Source organism: Chelmon rostratus, chromosome 21, assembly GCF_017976325.1.
Source record: "Chelmon rostratus isolate fCheRos1 chromosome 21, fCheRos1.pri, whole genome shotgun sequence".
Taxonomy (NCBI): domain Eukaryota; kingdom Metazoa; phylum Chordata; class Actinopteri; order Chaetodontiformes; family Chaetodontidae; genus Chelmon; species Chelmon rostratus.
Window position 1 is genome coordinate 7774461 of NC_055678.1, and position 27972 is coordinate 7802432.

Genomic DNA, 27972 nt, shown 5'->3' on the forward strand with positions numbered 1-27972 from the left:
GGACAATTCTGCTACTTGTGATACTTTAAAGTAGAAACTTGCACTTTTTACTTCAGTACATTTTTAATGCAGGACACTTTGGCATCGCTAAATTATTTAAGTGAATAATCTGGAAGAAAGCGTTCTTCCACTACCGCTGTTAGCAGAGCACATGCATTAACAGCAAGGTCATTGTTTGAGGCGCCTTGAATGCAACAATGCAGACTGACCCAATTAAGTAGCAGGAAAAGACAATCACAACCGTAGTAGTGGTACTACTGATGAGCCTGTGTTTGTGTGCTGAAGCGGGGAGTGAGTAGGGAGGACGCCGGACAGGGGTGGGAAGTCCGGTCCCTGTTTTTCTTTTTTTTTTGATGGCGGGTGGAGTGGTGGAGCTGAGCGGCGGTTCACCCCAGAGACCTCCCTCCCTCGCTGTGCTAGCAAACAAAAGGGGCTTTTTCTCTGAGGAGCACGGTGACGTGGGAGGCGGCTGTGAATGTGGGCCATGTGTCAGGGCTGCTGCTGCCGCTGCTCCGTTTGTCTGCTTCCCCTCCCCAACTCTGGTGCCTGTGCAAACCTCCAGAATTATACTGTCATGAACTTTTTGATTCACTGCTCCACTACGATCGCATACCACGTCAGCATGTCTGTTCAGACTTGCGATGATGCTCGTCATTCTTTGAAAGTGTATGGTGCAACTGAGGGAGGAAAGTCACCTCATGAAAGACCGGCTGAGTAATTTAAAGATTGCTTGACATGCTATACTCCAGGCTCAAATTCCACACAAAGCATAACTGTGGGATTAAACTCGCCTAGTAGGCCAATGCATACTCTTGTAATAGACTTGATTACCATGCTGTTGCATGAGAAAGTGTGTGCTTGCATAGTGAGGCCATATTTACACTGTCACAGAGCCGCCTGTGGTACATGCAAGCCGCTGCTTTTCACCGGCTAAACCCTTTTCGGGTAATGAGTCGAGAAGGAAATGGGTAAACAGAACCCTTGTAAACGTGCTGTGTGGCAGGCTGGCACACTGAGGGCCCCCAGCCTTTAATCAGCGGAGTGACAGAAGTGAAAGGAGGCTGTGTTCTGACAGAAGATAGGAGTACAACAGGAGGGGCGTGCCGTGCCAATGTTCTGCACAACCAGCCACAACCCCCACCAGCACTGACACAACAGGGTTGAACTGCTGCTGGAGGTTATGCACAGTCTTATCTGCTCTAATGATGAGTCACATTACACATCAGTGTTTTTAGGCAACAGATGTCCGGCAGCACTTGTGGGAGTTTTGCCACAGGTGTTTCAGATGTATTAATGGTGCATAACATTTGACAGCTTGTAATGACACGGTTACTATAATTGTTCTAAATTACCAGTAGTTCTCTAAATTTACTGTCAGTACTCCAATACAGACACTCTACTGGGGAAACACTATTATGGATCTTTACAAAGCACCATGATTTTTATCTTAAAATTCCTGCAAAAAAGTTTTCCATTTCACGGAAAGAAAAAAAAAAGAAAACATCACCTCCAAAAATACAGAAAACTGAACTGAATTTTTTTCTTCAGTAGTGGAACTTTTCTAATAAACAAATTCAAACATGAAACTGAATCTTGGCACTGGTTCTTGGGTTTGGCAGCACAAATGTGGTTGGGGTGAAAAACAATGTAGCAGTAGCACCCGGCCACAAAACATTTCCAGTTGAGCAAGTGTTGTCTGAAGCTTCTCTAATAAAAACCGAGCGGCGTAAAGTTTACCTTGAGCTCTAACTGACAAAAGGAACTTTTTTTCCCCTCTCCCCTGTACATAAGCAGTATTGCACTTGGAGGTAGCTGTCGTGTCAAATCTCACCCACACGCTTTGTTGGATTCATGCAAGACCAAACCACAAACTGTGTGAGGTACAACTGACTTTTTAAAGTTCAGCCAGTGTTATGTCTGAGCTGCAATAGTCTGCACCCACATGGAAGGGACGTAACAAGGTCATACAAGTCTTCTCATGTTAAATAGCTGTTGAGATTAAAGCAGGAGACGTCCCTTCAGCAATAGGACGGAGTAGGACATGAGGTGTGAGCACGCAAACTGAGAGCTTTGGCTTTTACAAAAGGTAACTGGGCCCCCTCACAGCAGAGAGCCCCAGCAGAGACGCACAGTTTTAAAATTGAGGTCAGCTGTAAGCCTTCAGACCTTTTGCAGACCAGAACAGTTAGTTTACACTGCATGGTGACACCCGACCACCCTCTCGCCTGGATTAGACATACGCACACGCTCTGGTATGACATCACGGGGTCATGCTTAGTGTCCCGGGATTCAGGGCCTCTGAGGCTTTGGTGGACAGTCGAGTGGGGGGGGTCGTGTCCCTGGAGGGACCTGTGACGGCTGTGACTATGTCAGCAGAGTACAGGCTGCTCTGTGTATGAACTGAGACACTTCTCAGATTGCCTGCAAAGACTCAGAGGGAAGAACGGGGTGGGGTCGGGGGCAGCCAGGAAAGGGAGGAAATTCAGGCCTCTGCTCCGAACCCGACGACTTCTGAAGTTCCAGAGCCCTCCCACGCCACCGAGTGCTGTTGGCACCGCTGCCCACAAGGGAAAGAGAGTGATGAAATGCGGGGAAACCATGCGGCTTGGCGAGTAGCAGCAAGAGGCCTGCACATGGACCAGCGCTGCACACACACACACACACACACACACACACACACACACACAGACACAAGGGAGGGGACAAATAACTGGCTGCTGTCAAAACAAGTGCATGTTTCCATGGATAACTGTGCATTTGGGGCTGCAGGTGTGCAGCGGTGTCTGGTCAGCTGACCCGCCGTTTCCTGTCAAACAGGAAGAGCTAAATGAGTGGAGATGAAAGTTCAAGGTAGCGCGCAGCTGGCAGTTGTTAAGGTGGGTAAATGCAGGTGCGGCACAAGAGCTGCAGTGTGCGCGCCGTGTAAGAGGAGCCTAACCCAAACAGATGACATAAAAACGTGTGTGAAAGTGGGCTCAGAGGCACACTGCAGCCGTGTGTGCAAACTCTGCAAAGATGCAGCGCGATCTCGAGGGGCCTCGCTTCGAAAAACATCTGACTTCGTTTAAGATTTAACTTCGAAATCATTCCAACGTGCAGGAGCCAAAAATGTATGTTTTCATGCTTTAGAAAAACAACACATTTAAAATCTCAACTTCGGATGTGGTTACAAACTTGGTGCGAATGAGGCCTCCAGGAGAGAGTTAGCACTGGATGTAGGACAGTTCAACAGGCAGCCACGTTCTCCTCCTTGTGGTGCTTTCGTCTGTCGCCTCACGCGACACCTCCCGCACTGCTTTGTGTCCCCGAGGTGTCAGTCAACGGAAGACGAAAAAGAGGCTGTGAGCTTGACGGCCCGAGGCTGCATGAGGACAGGAGGGAGGTAAGGGTGGCGGTACTCTCGCAGACAGTCGTAATGGTGTTCTGGTATGACTGCAGAAGCTGGTTTTTGGAAGATAATTATCGAGCGAATCAGACTTAATGGGAGCGACATTTGCAGCAGGAATGGGAAATGATGAGGAGTGTTTAAAATGTCAGAAAAATAAGGATGAACGCCAGTTTCAAGTTCCCAAAGCCGACAGTCTAAGTTGGAGGTGCAGCTGTTATTCAGTCTGAAAAACAGTTAAAAACCCCAAAAACATAAGGATGTGCGGCAGAGAAAAGCTGGATATGGAGAGTTGTTTGCTGAAGCACATCTGCCTAAGAAGAAGGTAACTGTCTACAACAATGCTAGCTGCTTTATGAGGCTTTAAGCACAGCTGTGCTTTGAGCTACATGCTAATGTTAGCATTGCTAATGCGCTCACACTGACAATGCTAACAGGCTGATGTTCAGCACGTATAATGTTTACCTTCATGTCCGCTGTCTTAGTATATCCATCGAATAGTTATTGAGGTATTTCACACAATATCATAAATTTCAACCTGTTGGCAGTGCAAGAAGCCATCAAAGTCATAAGGATTTGTCCTCTGGGGACCATGAATGTCTGTAAAAGATGTCACTGCGATCCAGCTAATAGCTGTTGAGATACTGGCTGGGCTGTTGCGCGTTCTGTTGCAGTTTATATGTAAAAGCTGCAGTTTGTTCGCGTTATTTGAGAAGTAAACATCGTTTACTCGACAGCGAGCACCCTTAACGCACGTCGACAGTGAGGTTAACCGTGGTCGAGTAACACAGTGAGAAAACAACACTGAACACAATCCAGATGGAAGGAAAAGTCCAAAGATGACAGACCGATGTGCTAATAACCTCCAACTGGAAAATCAGCACAACAACAGCTTCAGCCAGTCAAAGGTTTGACAGCGTATTAAGTCTGTCGATACTGTCCTGTGTCAGCGAGGTCATGCATGCCCAGACATGTCTCCTGAAATGAGGTCATCTCTATTATTTGAAAGATAATCTTGCTTCACAGTCGGCGGTCACAGTGAGGGACTCAAAGTGCTGCACTCCAGCAGGAATATGACTGTTTACCCATAGCGGCGGCCTGCGGAGGTAAACCTCTGCTAATTTGTAACTTGTCTGACATGGGCGGATGACCCGAGGCCAGCCCGAGAGGTGTGGTTATCGAGCAGCTCGCTCCGGGGCATCTGCGTGTTTGTGTTTGACACCTAGCGATGATGAAATCTGCCAAGAGGAGCTGCTGAAAACTGTGGCCTACATCCATCAGAATTACCGCACGTCCGTGAACTGGAGGAAAAAAAAAAAAACATTTAAAGCCAAGTGAATTCATTCGAGAGCAGTCAAATACATGTTTAATAGCTCCATACAAGGCCAACAGGCAGTAACATAATGAACAAAACAGTGAGTCAAACAATGTGTAAGCTGTTGGAAAACTGGGTACCAGCTGCTAGTACTTTGCCGTGTACATTAATATTTATTTCCCAATCAGAAATAGGAGTGGTACAACCAGCTCAGACACAGTTTCATAATACTCCGTAGCATTTCATTACCTTTAATTGCCCAATAACATTGAAGCTTGTGTCAGCTAATGGTGAAGTGAACCAGAAAGACCTCAATGAATCACTTGGCAATGGGCTTTTGTTCAATCTATTTGGTACACTGAAACCTCGGGGGCAGCGATGGAGAATCGTTTGTTTTACGCCCCACTTCCAGAGGCCTCAATGATCCAGCTGGCACATGGGAGCCCAACAACCAATTTTTGCCCCCCGCCCGCCTCATCATTTCATTTCACCTCACTGTAGATACGGACATGAATGCACCGCGCCTAATGAGTGCCAATTAACAATGTGACAATGACGGGGCGGTCCCCAGCAGAGGCGGCTCCCAGTCAAGTAAGATAAGCAGTTGTAGATTTGCGATTTTCCAATCTGATGATGGAGGGCTGGTTTCGTTTTTGTTTACAGAGGGGGAAACACGAGCTCGAGCACCGGCGTAATTCATCACACTCGGCTGGGTTCTGCATTTATCATGTCTGAGGCCAGCTCACTTCCCATTTCCAGCCATTTGTTTTTGTAAAACAAAAGCCGCTGCGATATGAATTCCAGTTTAAACCAGAGCCAGGGCCACATTTTCCACAGTGCTCTGAGACCTTGAGCCCTTCAAAAAAAAAATAATAAAAAAAAAAAGTTCTGCGACAATGGCTCAGACAAACCGACAAACTCAGCCCCGCTCACTGACTTCTCCTCGCTGCTTTATTTAGGTTGTGCATGTGAGCGACATCATAACCTACATATAATAGGCCACTTACATGAAAGACTGCACGTTAAAATACACTACAGCTACGTCAATTCCAGTTTGACTACAAACTGTCTTCACTCTCAGTATCTCTGCAAAGAATCTGACTGTGCAACACAGGCGGGGGGGCTGAACACAGCTGCTCCCCTCTAACTGTCAGTCAGCAGCCGGTTACAGGCACATTCATGTAAAGGTATCTTATCTACAGCAATTACATGATGACAAATACACTCACAGCTCTAACGTGTTCTTGGTTAGCTCTTGTAGACCTGGGTCACGATAAGCCATCTCATTCTAGCGTGCTTTACACTATGTGGTGCACCAGACGGGTGGGTGTTTCCCATATTTGTCAGTTACAGGATATTTGGATGGTATTTCAGTATCGCACTGCTTTGACATGTTACTTGCAGTACACCCTTCCCATCGGAAACAACACTTAGCTGTATGAAAATACTACTGGCTACCGGCCTGTATCACCCAGGGTCACACTAAGTGGAGTGTTTCCAGTGCCTGCCGCCTCGTGCTCAGTGCCTCTGCTCGAGGATCACGTCCACGGCCTGGGCCAGGTCGTCCACGGTGCCGTCAGCCGTTACCGTCGGGTGCCTCTCGTCACTGGACCTGAGGGGGGGGGGGCACGCAAAAGCACATGGTTAAGGAGTGGCAGAGGAAGACACAGGAACAAACAACCGCCTCGGGAAAGTTTGGCGCTAGCAGCCACATTAACAGAACTGAATGTATGAAGTGGAACGGAGCAGTGCATGATGGTCTAAGAAGGCTCAGGGAAGGCAAAGCTTGAACAAGCAGAATTCTACACCTCCAGGGGAAGGTTTTAGTAATAATAGGATCTGTGTCCAGAATGATCATAAGAGCTCACTTATGATCAACAGCACTGTACTAAAAATTAAGGTTTTGCAGGATTTTTTTTTCTTACTCTTGCTGTGTTTATATCTTCACACTTAAAGGTGTCTCTGCAACTGCTTGCCAAAAGCCCCAGCAGGGTAGAGCCTGTTTTCTGTCTCTATCACCAGCTGTCACACACTGTTCCAGGCTTCTCTAATTTATCTGAAGGCAGCTAAAACCAGACCAACTGGGGACTTTAATGAGAACTGCTAATTCCAAAACACTCAATTTCGTAAAATAAAGCCAAGAAATAATAATAATTTGGTGACTTAGGCCAGCGGTTCCCAGCCTGGTTGTGGGACCAAGAAAGAAGGCAGTTGCAAGATACTAAAAGGTTGGAAGAGAAAGAAGAAAACATAGTTCTGCTGCACAAAATTGAGTTTATTTTAACTGACGTTTCTCCAAACTTTGGTTTTTCAGGGGAATGGGAATGTCAGTCTCTCTGTCAGTCCACCACTTTGGTCCAGATTCAAATATCTCAACAGCTATTGGACGGATTGGTAAGAAATTTAGTGGAGATATCTATGTTGCCCAGAGGATGAACCATAATGACGCCTGCGAAACTAATTCCCATCAGCCTCAGCTGCACAAATGTTGGCATGCTAACAAGCTAAACGTCAGGCTGTTAGAATTGTAATAGTGCATGTTAGCGGGTTTACACTTGTTTCTTGTCCAGTATTGTAAAGTTTTACCTCTTCAGGCCTCTAAAAAGTATTCAAATCATCTGAGAGGGGAAAAAGAATCCTGCTTTGCTTTAAAGGCTCATGTCTGATAAACACACAACTGATGAGCAGCAGTCAGGAGACACTGCTTCTTTTTAAAGGGTCATTCATGATGGATGTGGACTATTATTATGTCTATTTACTGGGGATGGGTCATGAGTTTGAGTTATGTTTACAGTATGATGTATACAGAAATGTTTTTCACATATCTAAGATCAAGTGAACTTTTGTGCTTCTACGTGTGAATGTTTCATGTATTCATGGAAAAATCAATAAAGACAAAGGTCACAGGCCAAAAACATCAGAAACTACTGACCACCATCAGAGCTTCGTCTAAACCTGGTTTCCTAAATAGCTGAAAATCTGTAGGAGGCACAGGGCAGCCGTGCCTACCCCCCCTCCTGGCTGCTGCCATTGTTTGGATCAGGGCCCAGTGAAGGATGCAGATATGGCTGTTTAATCAGCTGGTAGGGGAAATGCGATCCATTTGGCGCGGCACCAGAGCCAGGCCGGCATGCAGGACCCTTTTCCTCCCCATCACATCAAAAGACGGAGACGCCCCCTTCATTCATCTGCAGGGCTGCCCAGGATTCCTGCTCATTTATGAAGTGGTGCCTATAGATCCCCCCTCCCTCCGACCTCCCCGGGCTGCCTTGACCGGGCTCTGTGTGCTGCCTCTGTTCCCCAGTCACGGGTTGGAGCTCCAGATGGGGAGGCTTTGTCTGGCCCTGGATGTGCGGCACACACCACCATTAATCCTGCCCTCTGAGAGCTTGCAGAGAACCATGGCAAATATTTGCGAGCCGCCCAAGTGTAGCATCAGAAAGAAGAGGCCAGTGTGTGTGTGAAGATAGGTGTTGAATACTGAAGCTGCGGTGAATACGGAGAGGCCGTGCCATGTGTTTACGCATGTCTGTCAGCCACCAGTGCTTGGGTTATGTGAGCCGGTTCGCTAATGGTCTGGGTGTTATGTCTCCTGTGCTGGGTTACTCACACACCCTTTTCAGCCCGAGGTCTGATTGAGTTCACACACGCACACGCAGGCATGAACACACAGGGCAAGTCAGTCACATGGCTCTTATGTTTCAAGCAGCGAGGCCAGCAGCATCGACCACGCTGCCTCTCCAACCTGATGCTCCTTTAAATCTCCCGTGGCCTCCACCTTCCAGATATGCAGGCATGCATGTGCGTATTCATTTTACTGCTTTCCTCCCAATGCTATGAATAATAAAGGAGCGGCCGGGTCAATGTGACCATGCAAAATTCAGCACAACGCAGCTAGTGTTACCGATGAGGTAATCCGCGGCTCGCTGCACGTCCTTCAGGTCAATGTAATATCAATACACGTGGAGAGACAGGTTCGGTCCGTGAGCCTGATGGACGCTGCGCAGCCTTCGCGCACGGATGAGGTCAGCCATGAGGTAGGAGGTGGGAAGCAGCCAAGACTTTAGTTCAACACAGCTGCCACGATGCTGAAAAACCTCACCAGAAAGTTGGTCAGCGATCACAAGGTTTGGGGCCTCTTGGCAATGAAGTGCGGAAGCTGAATTTGGGATTTATTTGAGTCGTGGTGAAACAGTTGTTGATTCACGGATTTGCTGTTTGACAGAAATGAATCGACAATGATTTTGATAATTAATCCTTCGAGTAATTCATCAACTAAAACACCAAAGATCCTCCGGTTCCCCAGGTCAAAAGGTGGAATACTTAATGAATTAGTAATGTAATTTAAGCACAAAAGAGTCATTACAAGTACTTCTTTTGTGTTAAATATGATGGATGTTCAACACAGTATTAAAACGTGACTTTCTTGAATTGATGTCATTAAGTTCTACTTAAGTGTATTAAAATGAATATACTAATTGTGCAATACTTAAAGCGGTATTTCAAAGTACTTAAAAAAAAGTGCACTTTATTGTAAGTGTATTATAAATTGTACTCAAGTGTAATTTTAATAGTAATAAAGTGGACTTATGAAACATACTTATTTTCAAGTCCTCTGTAAAACACTATTAACAGCTTAATTAAAGTCTACTTTCATTTCACTTCATTTGCAGTATATTTAAGTATATTTCCAATCAATTGGTGATATAATACAATTTTACTGCCAGTGCGTTTTGAATGATCAGGAAACATGATTTTCACTGGTGGACTTCAGTACATTTCAAGTTTGTAGAAAGTTGTGCCAATTCAGCACACGATTTACACTTCTAGTATACTCAAGTATTACTAACTGGTACTCATGGACTACTTGAGAACTCTTAAGTATAGTTGAAGGTGACAAAAATAGCACAAAGTGTACTTAGTGCATTCTTCAACAAGCTTAAGTGTAATATTTTGTCACCTGGAGATCTAGATTCTCAAATGTGAGGATTTGTGGCTCTTTCCTGTTTCAAAACACTGAACATTTAATTTACTGGGGATTTACACAGCCAGTCAGACAAAACAAACAACTTCAAGACATCACCCTGGGATCCGGAAAAGAGCATTTTTCACCATCTTCACTAAGTTTAATCGATCAGTCAGAAATTTAATAGCAGGTTAAACACTGATGAAAATAATCCGCAGGGGGAGCTCTGAACTTTGGTTCCTAAACATCTGAAAAACAACAAAATAACAGTCAGAGAGTGATCTGACTCATTATTCCATGTGCTTTAAAAACAGGTACATGCTGTACATCTCTAATCCCCTACAACATCTCTGACATGACAGTGGATTAACAGCTGTGCGAGCTGGGCACGAGAACATGGGTATCATGTATATGATGCTCAGGCGGTTTCAGATTATAGCAATTTACAAGTGCCATATGGATAGAAATACAGTAGAACATGATCCGTGGCTCTATAAAGCATGGAGATAGGTTTTTATAAGGACAGACTGTGCCTCTGTGAAATAAAAATTGATACGAATGACTCGTATGGTGAGCGTACCAGCGTGTGAAAGTCAGCTGTTGTCAGAATCGGCGAGACATGAGGTATGATACAGAAATAAAGAAAAGGGTGGCGATCAAGGTAGCTGACCGTGAGGTGAAAGGCATGGCAACGTTCCCATCGGTTAATGCTTAACACACCAGTGCATACACAAAGACACACACACACACACACACACACACACACACACACAAACACACAAACGCGTGCAAAAGGAAGCAAAACTGTCACATACGGCCGATTTCGATTTACACTTCTCTCTTAACCTCCTCACCTTTGCTGAGTGAGCGTTTCACTTGACACAGTGCAGATAAAGCAGATAAGGCAGACATGAGGGCAAGCTGAGCCAACGGTGCATGACACTGAGCAATGTTTTGGTCGGAACGCGGTGACATGCAGAGCGATTTTTGGGAAGCCTGCTTGCAAACAGCAGCTGGATTTCAACACGTTGAAATATCTTGTTTTTAGGAAACTTTGCAGCTTTTCACAGACTTGACTGTAACTTGACTCCTCACAGAAACTTAAAAATCCTAAATTATTTCGGTCAATACTGGAAATACTGAAACTTGTTTTTTTAACAGTGGAAAACAGAATCGCTTTATCTAGATTATATTGACTTCATAATTATTGAAAGCCAAACTTGTAATTGATGGTAAAATTCTCAAATCACCCCAAATTGCAGGTTAGTTAAAATACTAGTACTACTAGAAAAACAGTAACACTGTCAGACTGCATCAAAAGAGAGGAACAAAGTGGAAGTTGAACAACAAGGACATGACACTGACAAATGCAAGAGGACATGCAACTTAATATGACCTAACATTTACTCTAAATCATATGAATACAGGATTTTTTTTAGGTTAAAGTTCTCAGGACGTTGTTTCCTCTGTGTACACACCAGATATTCTGCAACGTGTGTCGTCACCTGGCTTTGCAGTGAGGAATCACATGTATGAGAGCTATGACAAGGCTGCAAGGAAAAGAGACAACCTGCCAGCGTGATTCGGAAAAACGCTCCAGCCAGCTCATTGTGTAGAAGTGTGTTGCTCATACCGGAGGAGTGAAGGCACCATCAGGCTAAAACCCTGCTTTTCCACACACTAAAGCAGGCTATATAACCATAACCCGAAGGAGAACGCGGCCTGACGATAACTGCAGCCTTTATGTTCCGCCGAGCCTTGTGGGTGACATAAGATACTAACACCAGACAAAGCTTTCTCCCCTCGCCCTGAGGGGAAGAGAAGGTTTGTGACTGCATGTTTTCTGCTCCTCTGTGACGTTGCAGGAGCCTTGAGGGTGAGAATGTGATCGCAGGTTGACTGGTTCGGTTCTAAACAAAGAGGTCATGGGAGAGATTGATGGGGTATCAGGATCCTCAGCAAGACAAGGACTCCAGCCAGCTGAGATGTTCCAGCCTGGCTTCATCATCATCCACGCCAGCTTCACTTTAACTCTCTTTCCTCTTTTACCTGATATTTACAGAACCATAACAAGACACTGATAACTCCCTTGACATAATACAGCTGCAGCCTCTTATGAAAAGCAGCCCTACCGAACCATGTTACGTGCATGTTATGGCAACAGAAATGACAGAGGCTAAGCCGAGGCCTTCGCATCCTTTGCTGGGTTTGCAGCCACGCGGCAGCCGTTATCACTTCGCTGTGCGAAAGCTGTGTAAGGTTGAGTCATGATCAGCAAACAGCTGCGGCAGCTTTCACAATTCAACACACGCAGATAAACGGTTCTTTCCAATCGAGCAGGACACAAAGGGGATTCCCTGGTTGCAGCATGAAGAGCCACTTGATTTTTTCCATCCTGCAGCTCACTGAAAACCTCTTCACATGTGTGTGTGTGTGTGCATGTGTGTGAGAAAGATAGAGAGAGAGAGAGAAACTGGAAACTTAACACTTCCCAACCACAAACACATCTGAGGCAAAACGAACAGGACGTAAGCCATAAACCTTCACTTTCTGTCTCTGAGACGCTAAAACCACTATGTTTTTTTTTTGCGTTTTTGCAGGTTTTTTCTCCTCAGCTGCAAATCTTGTGTACATCATACATCACAGTTTCAAATGCCTGCAGTTCAGACTTTTCAAGAAGCATTGATTTCCACGAATTTCCATGTATGAAAATCAAGCGGCAGTCTCTTGAAACGGCCTCGTCATCAGTAATCCCCAACAGGGGTCAGCTGGCCTGATCAGATGGGCAGTCGAGGAACCCCTTCATCTGCACATTGTGTTCCAATTATGTTCCTGGATTGTAAACTAGACGTTACTTTACATTATCAACTGTGGATACTGTCATTTTTTCATGCATTTAACAATAGGTTGCTGGGGTCAACTGTATGCCTACTACTGTTTGAAGTGGCAGAAGCTGAATGTTTCAGCTGTAATTTATCCACTGCGTTTAGCTAACAATTTCAAATGTTTGTCTTGGACTTTTAGCTCATTACTTCAACTGCTTCTAACGTACTTTCAGCTAGCTAGTTCAACTGTTTATTCATTGCTTGTAGTAAACTATTATAACAGCTTCTCGTGTACTTTTAGCTAATGATTTCAAATGTTTATTCATTGCTTTTAGCTAATTATCTCAACTGCTTGTTAAGTACTTTTAGCTAATTATTTCAATTGCTTCTTGGGTACTTTGAGCTAATGATTTCAACTGTTTATTCATTACTTTTACCTATTTCAACTGCTTCTCAGGTACTTCTAGCTGACAATTTTAACAGTTTACTCTCCAGTACTTTTATTTTAAATGTTTATCCTTTACTTTATGCTAACTATTTCAACTGCTTATCGAGTACCTTTAGCTAGCTAACGATTTCAACTATTTAATCATTACGTTTAGCTAATGATTTCGACAGCTTCTCGAGTACTTTTAGCTAGGGATTTCAACTGTTTATTACTTTTAGCTAACTATTTCGGCTGCTTCTCGAGTATTTTTATCTAACTAATTCAGCTGTTTATTCATGACCTATAGCTAACGATTTTAACTGCTTCTCAAGTACTTTAAGTTAATGATTTCAACTGCTTATTCATTACTTTTAGCCAACAATTTCAACTGTTTTTTAAGTACTTTTATCTAATAAGTTCAACTGTTTGTTCATTACTTTTGGCTAACTATTTTGAATGTTTATCTGTTACTTTTTGCTAAATAATTGAATTGTTTATTCATGACCTATATAGCTATTTCAGCTGTTTATCCAGTACTTTAAGCTTACTATTTTAACTGCTTTTCAAATAATTTTAGGTAACCTACATCAACTATTTATCCAGTGCTTTAAGCTAAACTTTTTGATTTAATACTACACCTGATTTTAATAGTTATTGTTTATGTAACAAAACTGACAAAAGCAAACTCCATTAATCATTTCACAGCTGTCCTGTCAGTGTTGTGCTCAATATGCAGAGCTTCATGTGACCCAGATCTAACCACACTCTTTTCATCAGCGTGTTATTATTAGCAGTGCCGCTGATGACTTGCTGAGCCTTCATTTGTGAGCGTGTATGTCTATATCTCAGTGTGCAGCAGTGTTTTGTTGGTGGTGGGGGACTGCTGAGTCACCTGCTTCTGGTACAGAAGATGCAAATGCACGTGTGAAACCACACAAACACATGCACACAAACCATTAGAAGGAAAAATGGCTCGAGCTGAAACCAGGCAAAGGCCCAAGTCCCCCCAGCCAAGCAGTCTGTCTATTGGTAATTGCAAGAGGGATTGGATCCCCATTGAAACAACTAAGGGCCTGGGTTCATGTATTTAAGAGGCGGTGCTATGTTTCAGCTTGCCATCTGTGGGCTTTAGCTCTCTGTTTCTCTCTCACTCTCACCCCTTTTCTTTCTTTCTCTGTCGCTCTCTCAGGGGTGGAAAAGTACCGTCGAGGGGCTCAGTGGCCAAGGCCCGGCCAGCTCCTTTGTCTCGCCGTGGGAGTCTAGTCTCACTGTGAAAAAAGCTCCGGTTAATTATTAATATCTCATTGACTTATAACGCACAGCAGGCCTTAGAGGAGTCTGCAGGCAGAGGAAACTGTCACCCCGGGGTGGTGAGGGATGGTGAGCGATGGTAGGCCAGGCTCTGGCACCCACTGGAGTGTCATGAAGCTCTTTAATCTCTTTGTACAGCCACTGCCACATCCATCTAGAATCTGTACCCAACCTCTGGTGCCCCTGTTACGTTCTGATCTGACGTTTATCTGATCCAAACAGATGGTTCAAAATGTAGCTTGAATGAAAGTGAAGAAGATGTTGCAGATCTGGGTGGGAATAAGTCTCACTTCACCTTTTCTACTCCCATTTAAGCTTTGTTGTACTTTGCTCAGATTTGTCACTAAAGTATCGTGTGATCACAATGACATAAAATGACCTCTTATCTGTTACAGATACTCTTGTACTCAAATACTAACCTCCTGTAGGCTTGAAAAATGGTGCAGTTTGCTCCAACCTGGGTTCACAGGAGTTTCAGTGGATTTCAAATGGTACCCAGTTATGAAATGAAGTTTTAAAAAGTACAATTTCTCAAACCACTGCTGCATCCTACTGCAGCTTCTCCAATGTCCTTTTGTGTGGTAGCTATATTCCAAATACTCAGATATTTTTTAATTAAACAGCTCCTGTTGCTATCACAATTAACTTTTCATCATTGCACGCCATTATGTTTGCAAATATTCCCTGCAAACAGTAACCTTAACTGCTAACCATGCTAGCATCAAACCAAGAGGCTAAATGTGGTTGTGCACATAGCCGTACTTTGGCTAAATATAGTTGTGTTTAACCATATTTGGTTGAATGTGGCTAAATATGGCAAGAATATGCACTATGAATTAAGTTTGGAATATACTGAGCATATAGATGGACAGTTGAAAAGCAGATTCCGCTGCAGTACTTGTTTGATATGTTTCTATGGATATTTTGCAGTGTTTTGCCATGAGGCTTGGACACTATTGGAAACCATTGCAACTGCTGAGAATCCAAGTTGATTACAGCTGCCGTCCCCTGTGAGCAAGAGCAAAAAAGCAAGCAGTGAAGGTTAGATACTTGGTGACTTTTGACCACCAAAATCTAATCAGTTCACCCTGGAGTCCAAGTGCCAAATTTGAAGAAAGTCCCTCAAGGCGTTCCTGAGTTATACTAACAAGAATGGAACAGACGTACGTACGGACAACCCGAAAACATAATGCCTCGGACCGCGGCTGTCGCCAGCATGGAGACATGAAGACAGAGCAGTGTGGGGTCTCAGGCCAACTGCAGAGTGCAGGATGGATGAGGAAATCATTCCCAGAATTGATTGTGTTTACATTCCCCACAAAGCAGCCAATTCCAATCCATGGGAATGGGATGAAAACGCAGCTTAGTCTCTAAGTTAATTAGCAGGACTGTATGGAATTGCATGAACCAAAATTGTTAATCCACTCTATATGGTTATGGTAGAGATAATTCAAGATGATATCATTAAGAAGACATCAATTCTTAATGTTATTACGTATACGCACTTAAAACGTTTATTTATTTGTGAACGTTCTAATTGCTGTAATGGGTGTTGAAAAAAATAACCCACCCACCTCCACACAAGAAAGGATAAGGTGGGAGCATGCAGCCAGGAAGGAGATCCAACCAACAAAAAACAGCTGTCGTGCGTTGTCTGTTATAATGGAGGGTAATTCAGCAGTGGAAATGGAAACTGCATGTAACATGTATTTTCCTATTTTGCCATGCAAATGTTTTGCCAAAGGCACTGCTGCTGACTGACAAAGGAGCTGTAGAGAACAGCGGGCAGAGATTAGCAGATGGGACTGAAACAAGGGTTGATTCAAGGATGATCGAACACTTTTAGCCTGCAAGATATCATATGCTGCTACGACAGTATGAGATACATGGATTTGTATACATAGATACATCTCTGTTGCTCTGGGCCTACGCTGTTTTACCATGGGAGCAGCAACAAACCAAACACTGCTGACTCAATCTGCCTGTTTGGTGCAGAACAAACACAACCTAAGGGGTCACGATGCTCTTGATTTCAGCTCCTCTGATGATCTGGGGGGAGCTAGACACAAAAGTGGGACCCTGCAGACTCTGCACCAGTTCAAAGACCACACTGTGCACATAGTGTGATTCACTGGATTGGAGTAATTGGTCTCTGCGGTGGCGCAGAAGCATGCAGACCTCAGCGACACAGAAATACTGTAGCAGTCGAGTTGACAAGCTTTTAATCTCACAGTTCACAGCCTCAGCTGAGAAGAGTGAAATGAGATAACTTCACTTCCTCCCCACACAGACAAAACTAATGTGCTAACAGAGGTTAACAGGACAGGGCGTGGGACTATGCCGTTGTGTTACAACCTGTAAAATGTCTCGCCTATAAAAGGAAAAACAGTCACAAAGGTCAAGGCATAGTGAAAGCACAGAGAAAGTGCAACTCAAGCATAATCTGCTGAGACATCCAGTTCTACAAAAAGACAATTACAGTCATCATCATGGGTAAAAGGATATTTTATAATCGTTTGGGTGATCCATACAAACAACGGCTTGAAATACGCTAAGTCACATATGTTAAAGGCAATCACTCCCTGCCTGACAGGCACACACTTGAAACCACGTACATTATCATAGCAACTGAAGCTACAGGACACCAGTGGAGGAGTGAAAGATAAGCTAGGCTGAAATACAGTATGTACCTGAGAGCCATCCCAGGGGCAGCACTCAGTTTATAAAGGAGATTAAGCTGCAACCACAGCCATGCATGTTCGCCCCGTCAAGGTTCAGTGTCACAGTTCTGCGAAGGACAAAGCCCATCCATAAACCTAACACTGCTGCGCTGCGTTCAGCCTGGTGCCTGTTTGATTCACAGGGATGGAGATCTGATAGGGTGTTTATGTCAGAGGGGGAGAGCATCACCTTTCTGTAGACACACACATAATGCGGTGAAATGTTCACACTCTTCCGTGAACTCTTTCACTCAGTCACTCATTCAACCTGTATATTTATTCTGGGGGTTGTTAACGCTCTTTTGCATAAGCGCCCTGTGTACACAGAAGAATGAAAACGGATGTATTACATGTCGCAAATACTGTTCAAAACTGTGCAAACAAGTTAAAGAGACCGGAACAGATGATGAAAACAGAGATAGCAAGATAGCAATATTTGCAATCTCAACAGCATATATTAAAAGATTTAAATGCATATCTGCAATGTATTCTTGATATATCGCAATCACGGATCACCTTACTGAGCAAAGAAACCAAAAGCTTTTTTTTTCTTTTTGCCAGCTTCAGTTTTGAAATTACAAACCTCTTGAAGAAGCTTAAATTCAGATTGGTCTGATTTCCTGTTATGTTAAAACAACAATGTGTGGCACATCTTGCTACAATAACATTCATATCCTGGCACATGATTTATGTGCAGTTTTCAGAAGCATACATTAGAGCTTGTGGCCACTTGAGAGGTCAGAATACAATTAAACATGTGAAAATATTCTATTTTGACACAACGTTGTGCAAGCAATTAAAGATTTATTACCCAAAGCCTGAACACTATGTTACATGAAGCTGAGAGCAAGGGTTTTTCCACTGTGGGAGCTACACCCCACTCTTACAATCTGTTTGCTCAGGCTGATGGGCCATTTGCTTTCCTAATGAGCAGTCCTTCCTTCCATTCGCTGCACTGATAATGGCTTTATTTGCATGACTTCATTAGGGGGGCCAGTTGAGATCTCCTCTGGATGGTCACAGGTCGTGTGCCACTCACCCAGTGAGGCGAGTATGGGCCGCTGGGAGGGAGGGACTCTGCCCGTGCTGGACCCTGGCGGCTGATTTCTCTGAATCTGACCTGAACTGGACCAATGGGGATAATTTACACTCTACCGGTGCAGTGAGACATTAAGATGTACGTCTCTCTTAAGTTGTCAGTGCTTCCTCTTCCTCTCTCTCCACCCTCTCACAGAGCTGTACCATCCAATACCACAGCCTGAGGTCTATTCAGGAGAGTTAAAAGATCACAATAGAAGACTTCCCTTTGGCCTCAAACCACATTCTTTTGACTCTCATTCCACATCTGCCTCAGACCTGCCGGTTCTAATGACTCTGATCACAGGAGTAGCAGTTACGGTGATAGCTAAGAATATTTGCATACCGGCCATCTGGTGAGAACGGTGTGTTCTAACTGATGTTTTTCATTGCACAATACTGCGTGTGTGCACATGTGCGATTTTGCATGAGCATAACAGCTTCATTGATAAGCTGTGTGCTAACCACTGTAATTTATGCTACACATTACACAGGTCACAGCAGCCATAAAGCAACAACACTGACGCTAAAAATCTATAAAACACCTTTTGCACACCTTTTTTTTTCGTGTTCACACAACAACCAGAGTCGGAAAAAGTGCTCAAGTAGTAATTTCAAATCAGAGATATGAGGAATTTCTGGCAGCTACGATATCTCCCAGTTAGCGAAAGCTAAGTCAACAAACCTGCGGCAAAATGGCTGCAAATACATAATTGCTGGCAGTTATAGCTGGTGAAAATCCAATATACAATCACTTCGGCTAATTAAACAGGAGCTAATGTTTGTTTTTCTTTGGTTTCATTTGCTAATGAACACCAACTAACACTATAAAAGAGCTAATGAAAGCTTAGCCTACGTGTAGCTGGTGTGACTACAAGGCTAGCAGGGGAAGCATTTTGCAGTGTTCTTTCCATTCTGCCCACATGACATTAGCATTAAACTAATCTTAGCATGCTGCTAATGTTAGCGTGTTCGGTTCTCATTGCGGTCCTGGCAGTGAAACCCACTCACAGCACGTTAAAAACACTGAGAAAACTAATCTGCATGGTGACCGCATGGCTATAAACCCCACTTAAGTGCTCGCTTCCTGCTAGCATCACTCGGTGACGGCCGCAGACACAAAGGGCACGAACCAGGGCGCAATTTCAGTAAACTGGTTCATAGTTTCTCTCATCGGGGACCGAGTCTCTCTGGAGACGTTTAATCTGGCTCGGCCTGCTTGGAAAACAGTTTCCCAACATTCACGCTCGCAGTCAAGCACTGTCCACAGGGAGAGGTTCACAGTATAAACCATCCTGAAGATGGCCGCTGCTGTGTGAAACTGTTTGCTTTGACCAGAAAAATACAGAAGTACAGTTATGTTTTTACTGATCCTGCCAAGTTGGCACCTTTTCTCTGTTTTTGTGTACTGCTACTAAAAAAAAGAGTTGCACAATTCAATATTTTACACATTATATTAAACAGCTTTGTGTGATGTGAAAGGGGAGAGAGCACACCCAGAGTCAAATGGCTGACAAAGTTTGCAGCTAGCTGGTGAACACAGTGGAACCGTTTAGCAGCTATAGAGCCACATATTTCTCTCAGGAGCTGATGAAGCCCAAAACCAGAGCTAAAAAGAAGCTAATGATCAATCAATGCTAATGGTACTCCGTGACTGCTGGATGTCAGCATGTGTGACACATCAACTTTATGAGGCGATGTGTTCACAGCTTGTTCCACTGCCCCCAAGTGGACAAACAAAAAACAATTAAACAAGCTTTAATACCAAATTTTAAGATATTTTTCTGCACAAAAATTTTAGTTTTAGATACCAGGGTATCTAAATGGAATTTGGTTATTAAACTTTTGTGATTAGATTGTCAGCTTTAATGTTGCGACGACCATAACGTAACTACAGAGCTGAAAGGCTGAGCAGGGGCTGGACTAGAGCTCAGTGTCTGCAGAGTGTTCCCATACAGCTGATTAACATCAGTGGTCAGATCTCAATGCTCCCAGTCTAATTTCCAGCCACTTTTTGGTGCAGGCCCCCTCTTTTCAAACCTGTTCTACATTAAAGAGCAAAGGGTTCTCTGGCTCCCCCGAGGGAAGTGTGCTAACTTTCGCTCATTATTTAAGAACGAGGGAAAGTTCACTGCTAGCAGAGCACTCCCCGAGTACAATTACCCCTATATTACACCTATAGCCTCCACGGCCATTACTGGTAGGCTCCTGCTCTTGAATTTAATCTGCAGGAGCCATCACAATAACATAACAAGCGCATTCATGTGCAGTGCGTCATATGAAAAAGTACAGTGAGCAGTCACATGTGAAACCCTCATACTGTGCATGCTTAAGATAACATGCATTCATTTACTTCAACCTAACCCTGAAACACTGCACTGGACGAGGCGATGCACACTGAGCAAACCACAAGCAGGTAGCCAACAGGTTGATGAGTTCACTTCAAAGCACGTAAAAATCAACCGCAAATCATCTGTGAGAGTAAGAAAGCAGACAGTGAAAACACACAAAAAGCCTTTGCGCCTGACAGATCTAAATTAAGCTTTAAGAATTTCAGGTCTTTGCTGTCCACTCTGAGTAACAGCACGTCAAAAGCTTTTTAAAATAAGCTGATATGATTAGATCTGCCTGTGATTTGTATCTTTTTCCCTTCCTGTCTTGTCACCGGGCCTGGGGTATTTGAAACAGTCTTTTCTCCAAGCCTGAGGCCTGCGCAGCATCTGGTTGACTTGGAAACAGCTGTGTTTTCACAGATCTGACTGAGGGTTTATAGCTGCTCCCAGCAAGCCTGGGTTCACTGCGCCTGTTTGGCCAAAAAATGTTAAATCTCACGTCCTCTCCTCTCTCACAGTCCCGTAGAAACACCGTTACTGTCGCTGTTTCTCTTCTCGTTCCCAGGGAATGTATACAGCGTACTGTCGAACAAGTCCGGATTTGGGATATTATGAAGTGTCAGTGTTAAATGAGTAAATGACAGCACACGTTACAGCCATGAATTATAAAGTGATGCACAAATGTTGCTTCCTGTTACTGGCTGTGTTTCAGACGCACACATTTACAAATACAAGTGTCTCGTGTTACTACTCACACCCAAATACGATGCACGAATTATTCAAAGCAGGTAATGCAGCAATAAACCATCAAACCAAAGCAGCTCCCCGTAAACAGCATCTAATATCAAAAGGCTCTTTATTTGTAATCTTGTGCTGCAATGTGACTAAAAGTAAGTGACTAAAAATAGATCAGAGGTGATAACTGATGACCTGCCGTCCTTAAAAAAACAATACAGCCTCATTTTACTGTACTGTTCTCAAAACATTATGTAATAACTTACTGTATGCAGTGTGTGCATTTGCTTCACGATATAAACTCATTCACCCATCAGTCCATAAATACAGGCCACCACAGCTGAAACATAACACGGCTCACGCTGTAACGAGAGAACAACTCCACATACGTTCCTCTGCGGGAAACATCCCATTTATTCTGACCAGTTGCTCCCTCCTCCTCCTCCCAAAAAACACAAAACTAAACAACCCTGGATGAGCAGTGATATAATTTGTGTTTAGTCGAGTGTATGAGACCCCGCTCAGAGTGTCGGCACGCTGCAGCTGAACTGAGCTGCTGGGAGAAGACTGCGGAGTCACATAAACCAGATGGATTCTAGATTAGACCACGTCTCTCAGTCTGTACATGTGGTGACTGGGGCGCTGCATGCTGTCGACTTCTGAACTCGCACACCGGCACAGATGTGTACAAGTTACACGCGTAAATGCCAGCGACACGCACAGAAGCACGCCACGGTGGAAACACACACCCCGTCAAACACGCAGGAATAACTCTGCGCAGAGGACAGGTTTTACAGTGAGTGCTCTTAGCGAAGGATTAAAGCCGACTGATGCTCAAGCAGATTACTCAGCGTTCTCTGGTCACATGACCCGAGACCTGCATGCCAGTCCGTGGCAGTGGAGCAGGTCATCAAGCCTGGTGCTCTTCAGACTAATCGCTGGTTTATGTACAAACAAAGTGGTAACAATAATAGGGAAGAGGTTTGAGGTCCGCCACAGCAGGGGCAATCTCAGAGCCCTTCAGCCATCGCCTGCTGAGGGTTTAGCCTCCGGGGGCCGGTCAGTGTTTTGAGGCTCCTGGTGTGGTGTGACGGATATCTGGGCCAAGATGTCCTTTTCCATGCGTACCAAATCCTGTACTCAAATCTTTTCCCTTGCCTAGAGATTCTGGATTCACATGCACTCATATGATAGTCAGATAATGTGATGCAATGCAGTACATTATCGTACTTAAAATTACAAAGCAGTACAGTCTTACCAGTGTGTCATGTGTAATGTAACACCACATGGACCAAATACAACATTAAAATGCTACTTAAGTATTTAGAAATCATTCTAAAATTTCAGGCAAGTACATTTTTCTGCCAATACTTTGTATTTTTATATAGATGTGAAATTTTCAGTCTCACTTTTATGTGCAATGGACTATTTTTATATTGTTCTATTGATACGTCTACTTTGGGATCTGAATACTTGTTCCACTACTCCAACAGTAACTGGTGCTGTGTTTAAAATGAGAAAAGCAGAAAAACATGTGTGAAATAGTAAATGTTCATGGTTCCCTTTCCATTTCCAGAAATATTTAAAATACACATATATATATATGTAGAGGTACGGTCGTATTACATGCAGGAAAACCATTAAAAACATCCGTTACGGTATGACTTTGAACACACATTATAATGTTCAGTACATATATGAGATATAATGCGTAGTTCCATAACAGTGTCTCCTTCTACTCGCAGTCACTTTTCTCTTTCCTTCAAGCCATAAGTACAGCATATATCATCTAAAATAATCAACCATATGTTTCTGTAATTACACCATATGAAAGGTGCCCCAGTAATCTCCAGATCTGGGATCATAAATCCTGGGCGAATATGACCTTGTGGGCGACCAGCGTTCAACATGTGGAGAGAATAAAGCTATTTTCTGCAGATTCTCAAATCAAATAAACAAATCTGGAGGACTGAAGAATGAGGCGTTCGGCTCACAGGAAGCCCTGTGTGTTATGGAGGAAACTTCACAATGCTGGTGTGAGGGCGCCCTCAGCTGGCAAACAGCTGAATAGATTTTTGGTTTAGGATTTTACAAAATGTATAGAAAATGTTGGATTTTTTTTTTATAAAATGCATTGAAACATCTTCTTGTCACTTCCTCTTTGATACAGCTAGCAAGATTTCAAATAAGGATATGCAGCATGATTTATGTGACACTTAATGATACCCTGTCAGGGAAGCAACCTTTTCCTTTTTACCTCCAGGTATAAAAACACAGATTAAGCCAGAGAGCTGCTATGGGGGCCGGGATCTGACTCCAGGATACTTCAGCAGGGCACACACTGTCACGGTTAAAGGATAGCTTGGCTAACCAATAGGGACACCTGTTGCCAATAAGGAGTCATGTTCAGGTTGGGCAGATTGTGTCAGGGAAACCGTAGCTCACCCTGAGAGCCTTTGCGGATTCAGGACATCACTGACCTGTATTTGCCAGTCCTGACTTGCACGCCTTTCATTCCACACCGTTGGGCCCCACCTACGTCGTTCACCAGATCATCCCCAATCATCAGCACCTGCAAGTGACGAGGGGGAAAAAAAAAAAAAAAAAGAACGACGGAACATTATCATTTAGTTTAGGAAAATCTTTAGTTTGCCAAGAGTGGCAGTTGTTATCTCCTCCTTGTTTTTCCTGCTGCATCGTCAGCACTTGGCGGATCCATTTCGCCCTGCCCTCCTTCCTCCTCATGTTTCTTCTTGAAAACTCCTCAGCTATCCTCTCCACTGACCAGGTGCTTGTTGTAACACAAGTTTGCACCATTGCCTACTCGTGTGAAAAATGTGATTTCTGAAATAAATTGTAATGGTTAACAAGCGGCAGACGAAGGCGAAGAGAGGAAAAAGAGCAACCGACGATAACTGATGCAATAACAGATATTATCAAACGTCGGTTTGTAAGAAGAACAAAAGTTTATCACAGTTATAGTAACCTGGGACACTAAAAATAGGCTGGGAGCTCACGGAAAAAGCAGATTGCATTATTTAGTAATGCAGGCAGGTTGATCACACCCGGAGATAACCACTATCAACTGAGGTATTAGACAGGCAAAGGAATGAAAGGAATATTACTGGTCTGCAGGAAGGGAGCAGTTTGATTTGATCATTAAGTGAGTGACTCAACGAACAAGAATCTCTGCTTTGGGAAAAGAAAACAAAAAGAAACACACACACCCTTTGCACCACCATCTCCGCCTGAAAGCCTGGGTGAGTAACTTAAGGCTTTGGAAAGGGCAGCAGATGTAGCTGTGGCTGTATCTGTGTCTCTCCCAAGAAAAGAAAATCCAGAGAAAAGAGCGAGGCTTAGACTGGGAAGAACCAAGCTTTCTGAGGGTGCCAACTGCAGGGTCCAAATATAGATAAGCTTAGAGAGACCACAGTGATACAGCACAGTGGTTAGACTTTAGAGATACATTAATGCCCAGTCCACACGTGCATGGTTATTTTTTTAAAAGGTGTTTTTTCCTCCTTTATTCTCAAATAAAACCTGTCCACATGAGCACTGGTTTAAAAAAAACAACAACAAAAAACTGGGAGGGTTCCTGCAACTAGAGGTCCACCTTCGCCATGTAAACAAAGAGCATAGCGGGGCTCACTCTGTCATCACAAGCCTAAAACATCACAAGAGTTTTCCCTCTCTACACGTCTATATCATCACTTAGAAGAGTTTTCCCAAAAGGTTGTGGTTGTGTGTGGACGACAGGCCAAAACACATAGAAAAAACTACGTTTTAAAAACACCCACATACATGTGGATTAGGCATAACATGAGCTGCATGAACACAGTGCTGCACACCTGCTGAGGAAGAAAAAAAAAAGAGTGAAAACACAAGAGTGCACACCTGAACAGGAGGTTTCAGCTGCTGGTGGCCACATATCTCAAGCTAACAATCAGGAGGTGTGTTCAAGTAATTGGTTTAATGTGCAACAGGTATGTCTCTTTGGGAAAGGTGTGCGGAGTGTTAACAGCTCAGCACTACAGCATGTGTGTAACAGGTGGCTGCTAAGAATGGGGTGCGAAGCCAGGAGGAAATAAGCATCTTGAAACAGTAGAGGTCATTAGAACTGGAAAAAATCTGCAGAACATACTGGACAGTAATAAAAATGTGACATCAAATGCATAGTGTCCATATGAACTGGCTGAAAACTGATCACGGCAGCACAGAGTTCACTGACTTACGTAGCAGCCCACTAAAACAGCCATGTCCAAACTATTCCATAAAGGGCCGTGTGGCTGCAGGTTTTCGTTCCAACCAAGGAGGAGCACACCAGGCTGGAATCAATTAATCAGATGATCTCAGTCTTCAGCTGATAACTAAGGGATCCCTTGATGTTGATTGGTTGGCCTGGTGTGCTCCTCCTTGGTTGGAACGAAAACCTGCAGCCACACGGCCCTTTATGGAATAGTTTGGACATGCCTGCACTAAAAGGTCAAAACACAGAGGAATCCCCATGGCAAAGATGAACTTTTAGCATTTTAGCCTCGATCAAAGATGTAAAATAAGACTCTACAGTACTGCTGTTGTTACGTACCTCATGCGGTTGAAGCCCCATATCATTGAGAACACTTTGGAAGAACGGTGGGGACGGCTTTCCAATGACTTCAGCCTTTAAATCACAGGCATACTGGAACAAAACGATAATTAGACATTGTTCGCATGCACAGAAGCGCTGCTATCAATTCTTAATTAATACATCAATGCAAAAACGATGCACCTACTCTACCTCCAGAGCCTTCATGTAAACCCCGACGTCTAGTTTCAGACCATCTGTCTCCTTGTAGTACTTCCTGTGAGGAGAGCAAAACATCACAAACGTTTTGTTCTGTTCTGTGAAGACATTTCATAGCTCATACTGTGCTTTCTACCTGGAATAAGCAACACAGTAAAGTTGACAAGCTCTTACCCTTGTCCCAGAGAGAAAAGCACAGGTTTCTCCATAAGGACCCTGAATGCCTCATTAAGGTTCTGGTAGGAAAATTTTTCAGCCGCGTCTCCAATCACCACGCAGTTTGGGTTGGTCTTGTCCACACTGTCAAACTCGGGTAGAAGTCCTGTGGAGGAGTAAGCACACAGTTTAATACTTTTTAGGGTAGAGTCACTTAACCCTAAATTAAAGTATCAACAAGTAGGACATGGGCTTTGTAGACAATAACCATCTGAGGAATTTATGTTGATGTTAAGAATATTTTTTGTGCAGTTTTACCTGTGTCACACATTTTACAGATATTGTACATGCTTCATATGAACAAAGGGTTTGAATGAAGGCATGAATATTTTTAGATGAACCTGGTTCATGTTCAGATGCTGAGGATAAATCAGGCTGACTGTCAAAATGTCAGTCTTGACAAGTTAAAGTATTACCATCATACACCAGCAGGTGAGGCCGTAGACCCCTGTCTTTAAGGACAGCTACGGCTGCAGGAGCTGGAGAGAAGACCTCAGACACGGATATGTCAAAGCCCAGTCTTCGGAGCTTGGCTACAAACGTCTCTCTGGCGGCCTGGGTCTCATTGGTGCAGAAGCGCAGCTGCAGGTCCGACGCCTTGAGCCTTGAAAGGGGTCAGGAGGTCAAGACTGAGGATGGAGCACAAAGCTACAGGCGGCACAGTGACACCGAGACAAACATGCAGCTGCAAAGATGCATGCACACAAACCGTTTGGCTAGTGTCCAGAAGTTACTTGCACAGCGGGTAACCGAGTGCGTGCACTTTGCCCCATAGGCTCCGACAGTCACGTATGCAGAACATGCATTAGCAAAACACACTCTGAGAATGTCTGAAACGGCTCGAGTTAGTCACTCACTTTTTCACGGCCTCAATCGAACCAGAAATGGCGACGCCGTCGCCCTCCCCGCTGTCATATAAAACACCACACATGTCCAATATGACGCCTTTCAAACTCCTCGCGCAGCCCGGCCACCCAGCGTCGGCCATGGCGAAGTGACAGCGTCAGAGCGCATGCGCGTCAGGCAGGGCAGTCTGTCCTGAACTCATGCGATTTCTTCCACGTCCCGTGGACCAGCTTTTTTAGATGAAGACTACGACAATCCCGGACAACAAACGCAATAATTATTTCATATGAATCTGTTTCACTGGGAAATTATTCTTTATTATTCAACACTAATCTAATAAAAACTAAATGAATAGACTTAGAACTATGTACCTAACGTTCCTTATATCCCTCAAAATTAAAGAAACACACTTCAAAATTCATCCTGCTAAAGAAATAATCAAGGTACGTTTAAATATTAATGACAACGTGTACTCATTTTGTGAAACTAACACTGAAACTACAGACTATATATTTTGCTCATATAGTATAATACATACATTTTGGCTTGACATTCTTTTTTTTTAATCTCAGCATTTCCAGCTTTTATGTCTAGAAACAGTATAACACCTGGTATGATCTCGCATAACAATGTAAATGATCAACTCTGTTTTAATGTAATTTTATGACTGGCAAAAGTTTACATACACAAGAACAGAACCCGGAAATCATCCGCCAAATTTAAAATGTAAATATTCAAAACTAGTAAAACGAATAAAAGCTCAGAAGTTGCATGATATTTTAAAAGATTATTCAACTGAATTTTTGAAAATTATTTAATTTAAATTTATATCATTTTCATTTTCCTATTTAATACCGCCTTTCCTCTGTGCGTTGATATTTGTATTATACTCACACTCTTGTCAGACATGATTTCATCGCATTTCACGTGTGGCTAATACCAGGTGGCGGTTTAATTCTTGATCATTGGGATTATTTATTGATGATGATCAGGTTTTTTTTGGCTGACTTTGAGAAGGATCGCTGCAATCGTC

The 27972-nt window shown here is 43.7% G+C and overlaps 1 protein-coding gene across 1 annotated transcript; it reads right to left on the reverse strand.

The window, feature by feature from the left end:
* Nucleotides 1-4731: 4731 nt before the first annotated feature.
* LOC121624955 (phospholysine phosphohistidine inorganic pyrophosphate phosphatase) lies at nt 4732-27964 on the reverse strand. Its single transcript, XM_041962942.1, has 8 exons — nt 27834-27964; nt 26951-27185; nt 26510-26697; nt 26052-26199; nt 25872-25935; nt 25680-25772; nt 23575-23666; nt 4732-6312 (listed from the first exon to the last, which is right to left on the reverse strand). Exons 2-8 carry the CDS (start codon nt 27079-27081, stop codon nt 6219-6221), a joined length of 810 nt encoding a protein of 269 aa, XP_041818876.1. The 5' UTR covers nt 27082-27185; nt 27834-27964; the 3' UTR covers nt 4732-6218.
* Between the last annotated feature and the right edge of the window lie 8 nt (nt 27965-27972).

Coding starts and splice junctions, on each gene's coding strand:
- LOC121624955 (XM_041962942.1), bottom strand. CDS start 27,081: ATGGCCGACGCTGGGTGGCCGGGCTGCGCGAGGAGTTTGAAAGGCGTC. Junction 25,773..25,871: donor TTTACATGAAGGCTCTGGAG/GTAGAGTAGGTG, acceptor GTTTTGTTCCAG/TATGCCTGTGATTTAAAGGC. Junction 23,667..25,679: donor TGGGGCTTCAACCGCATGAG/GTACGTAACAAC, acceptor CGTCACTTGCAG/GTGCTGATGATTGGGGATGA.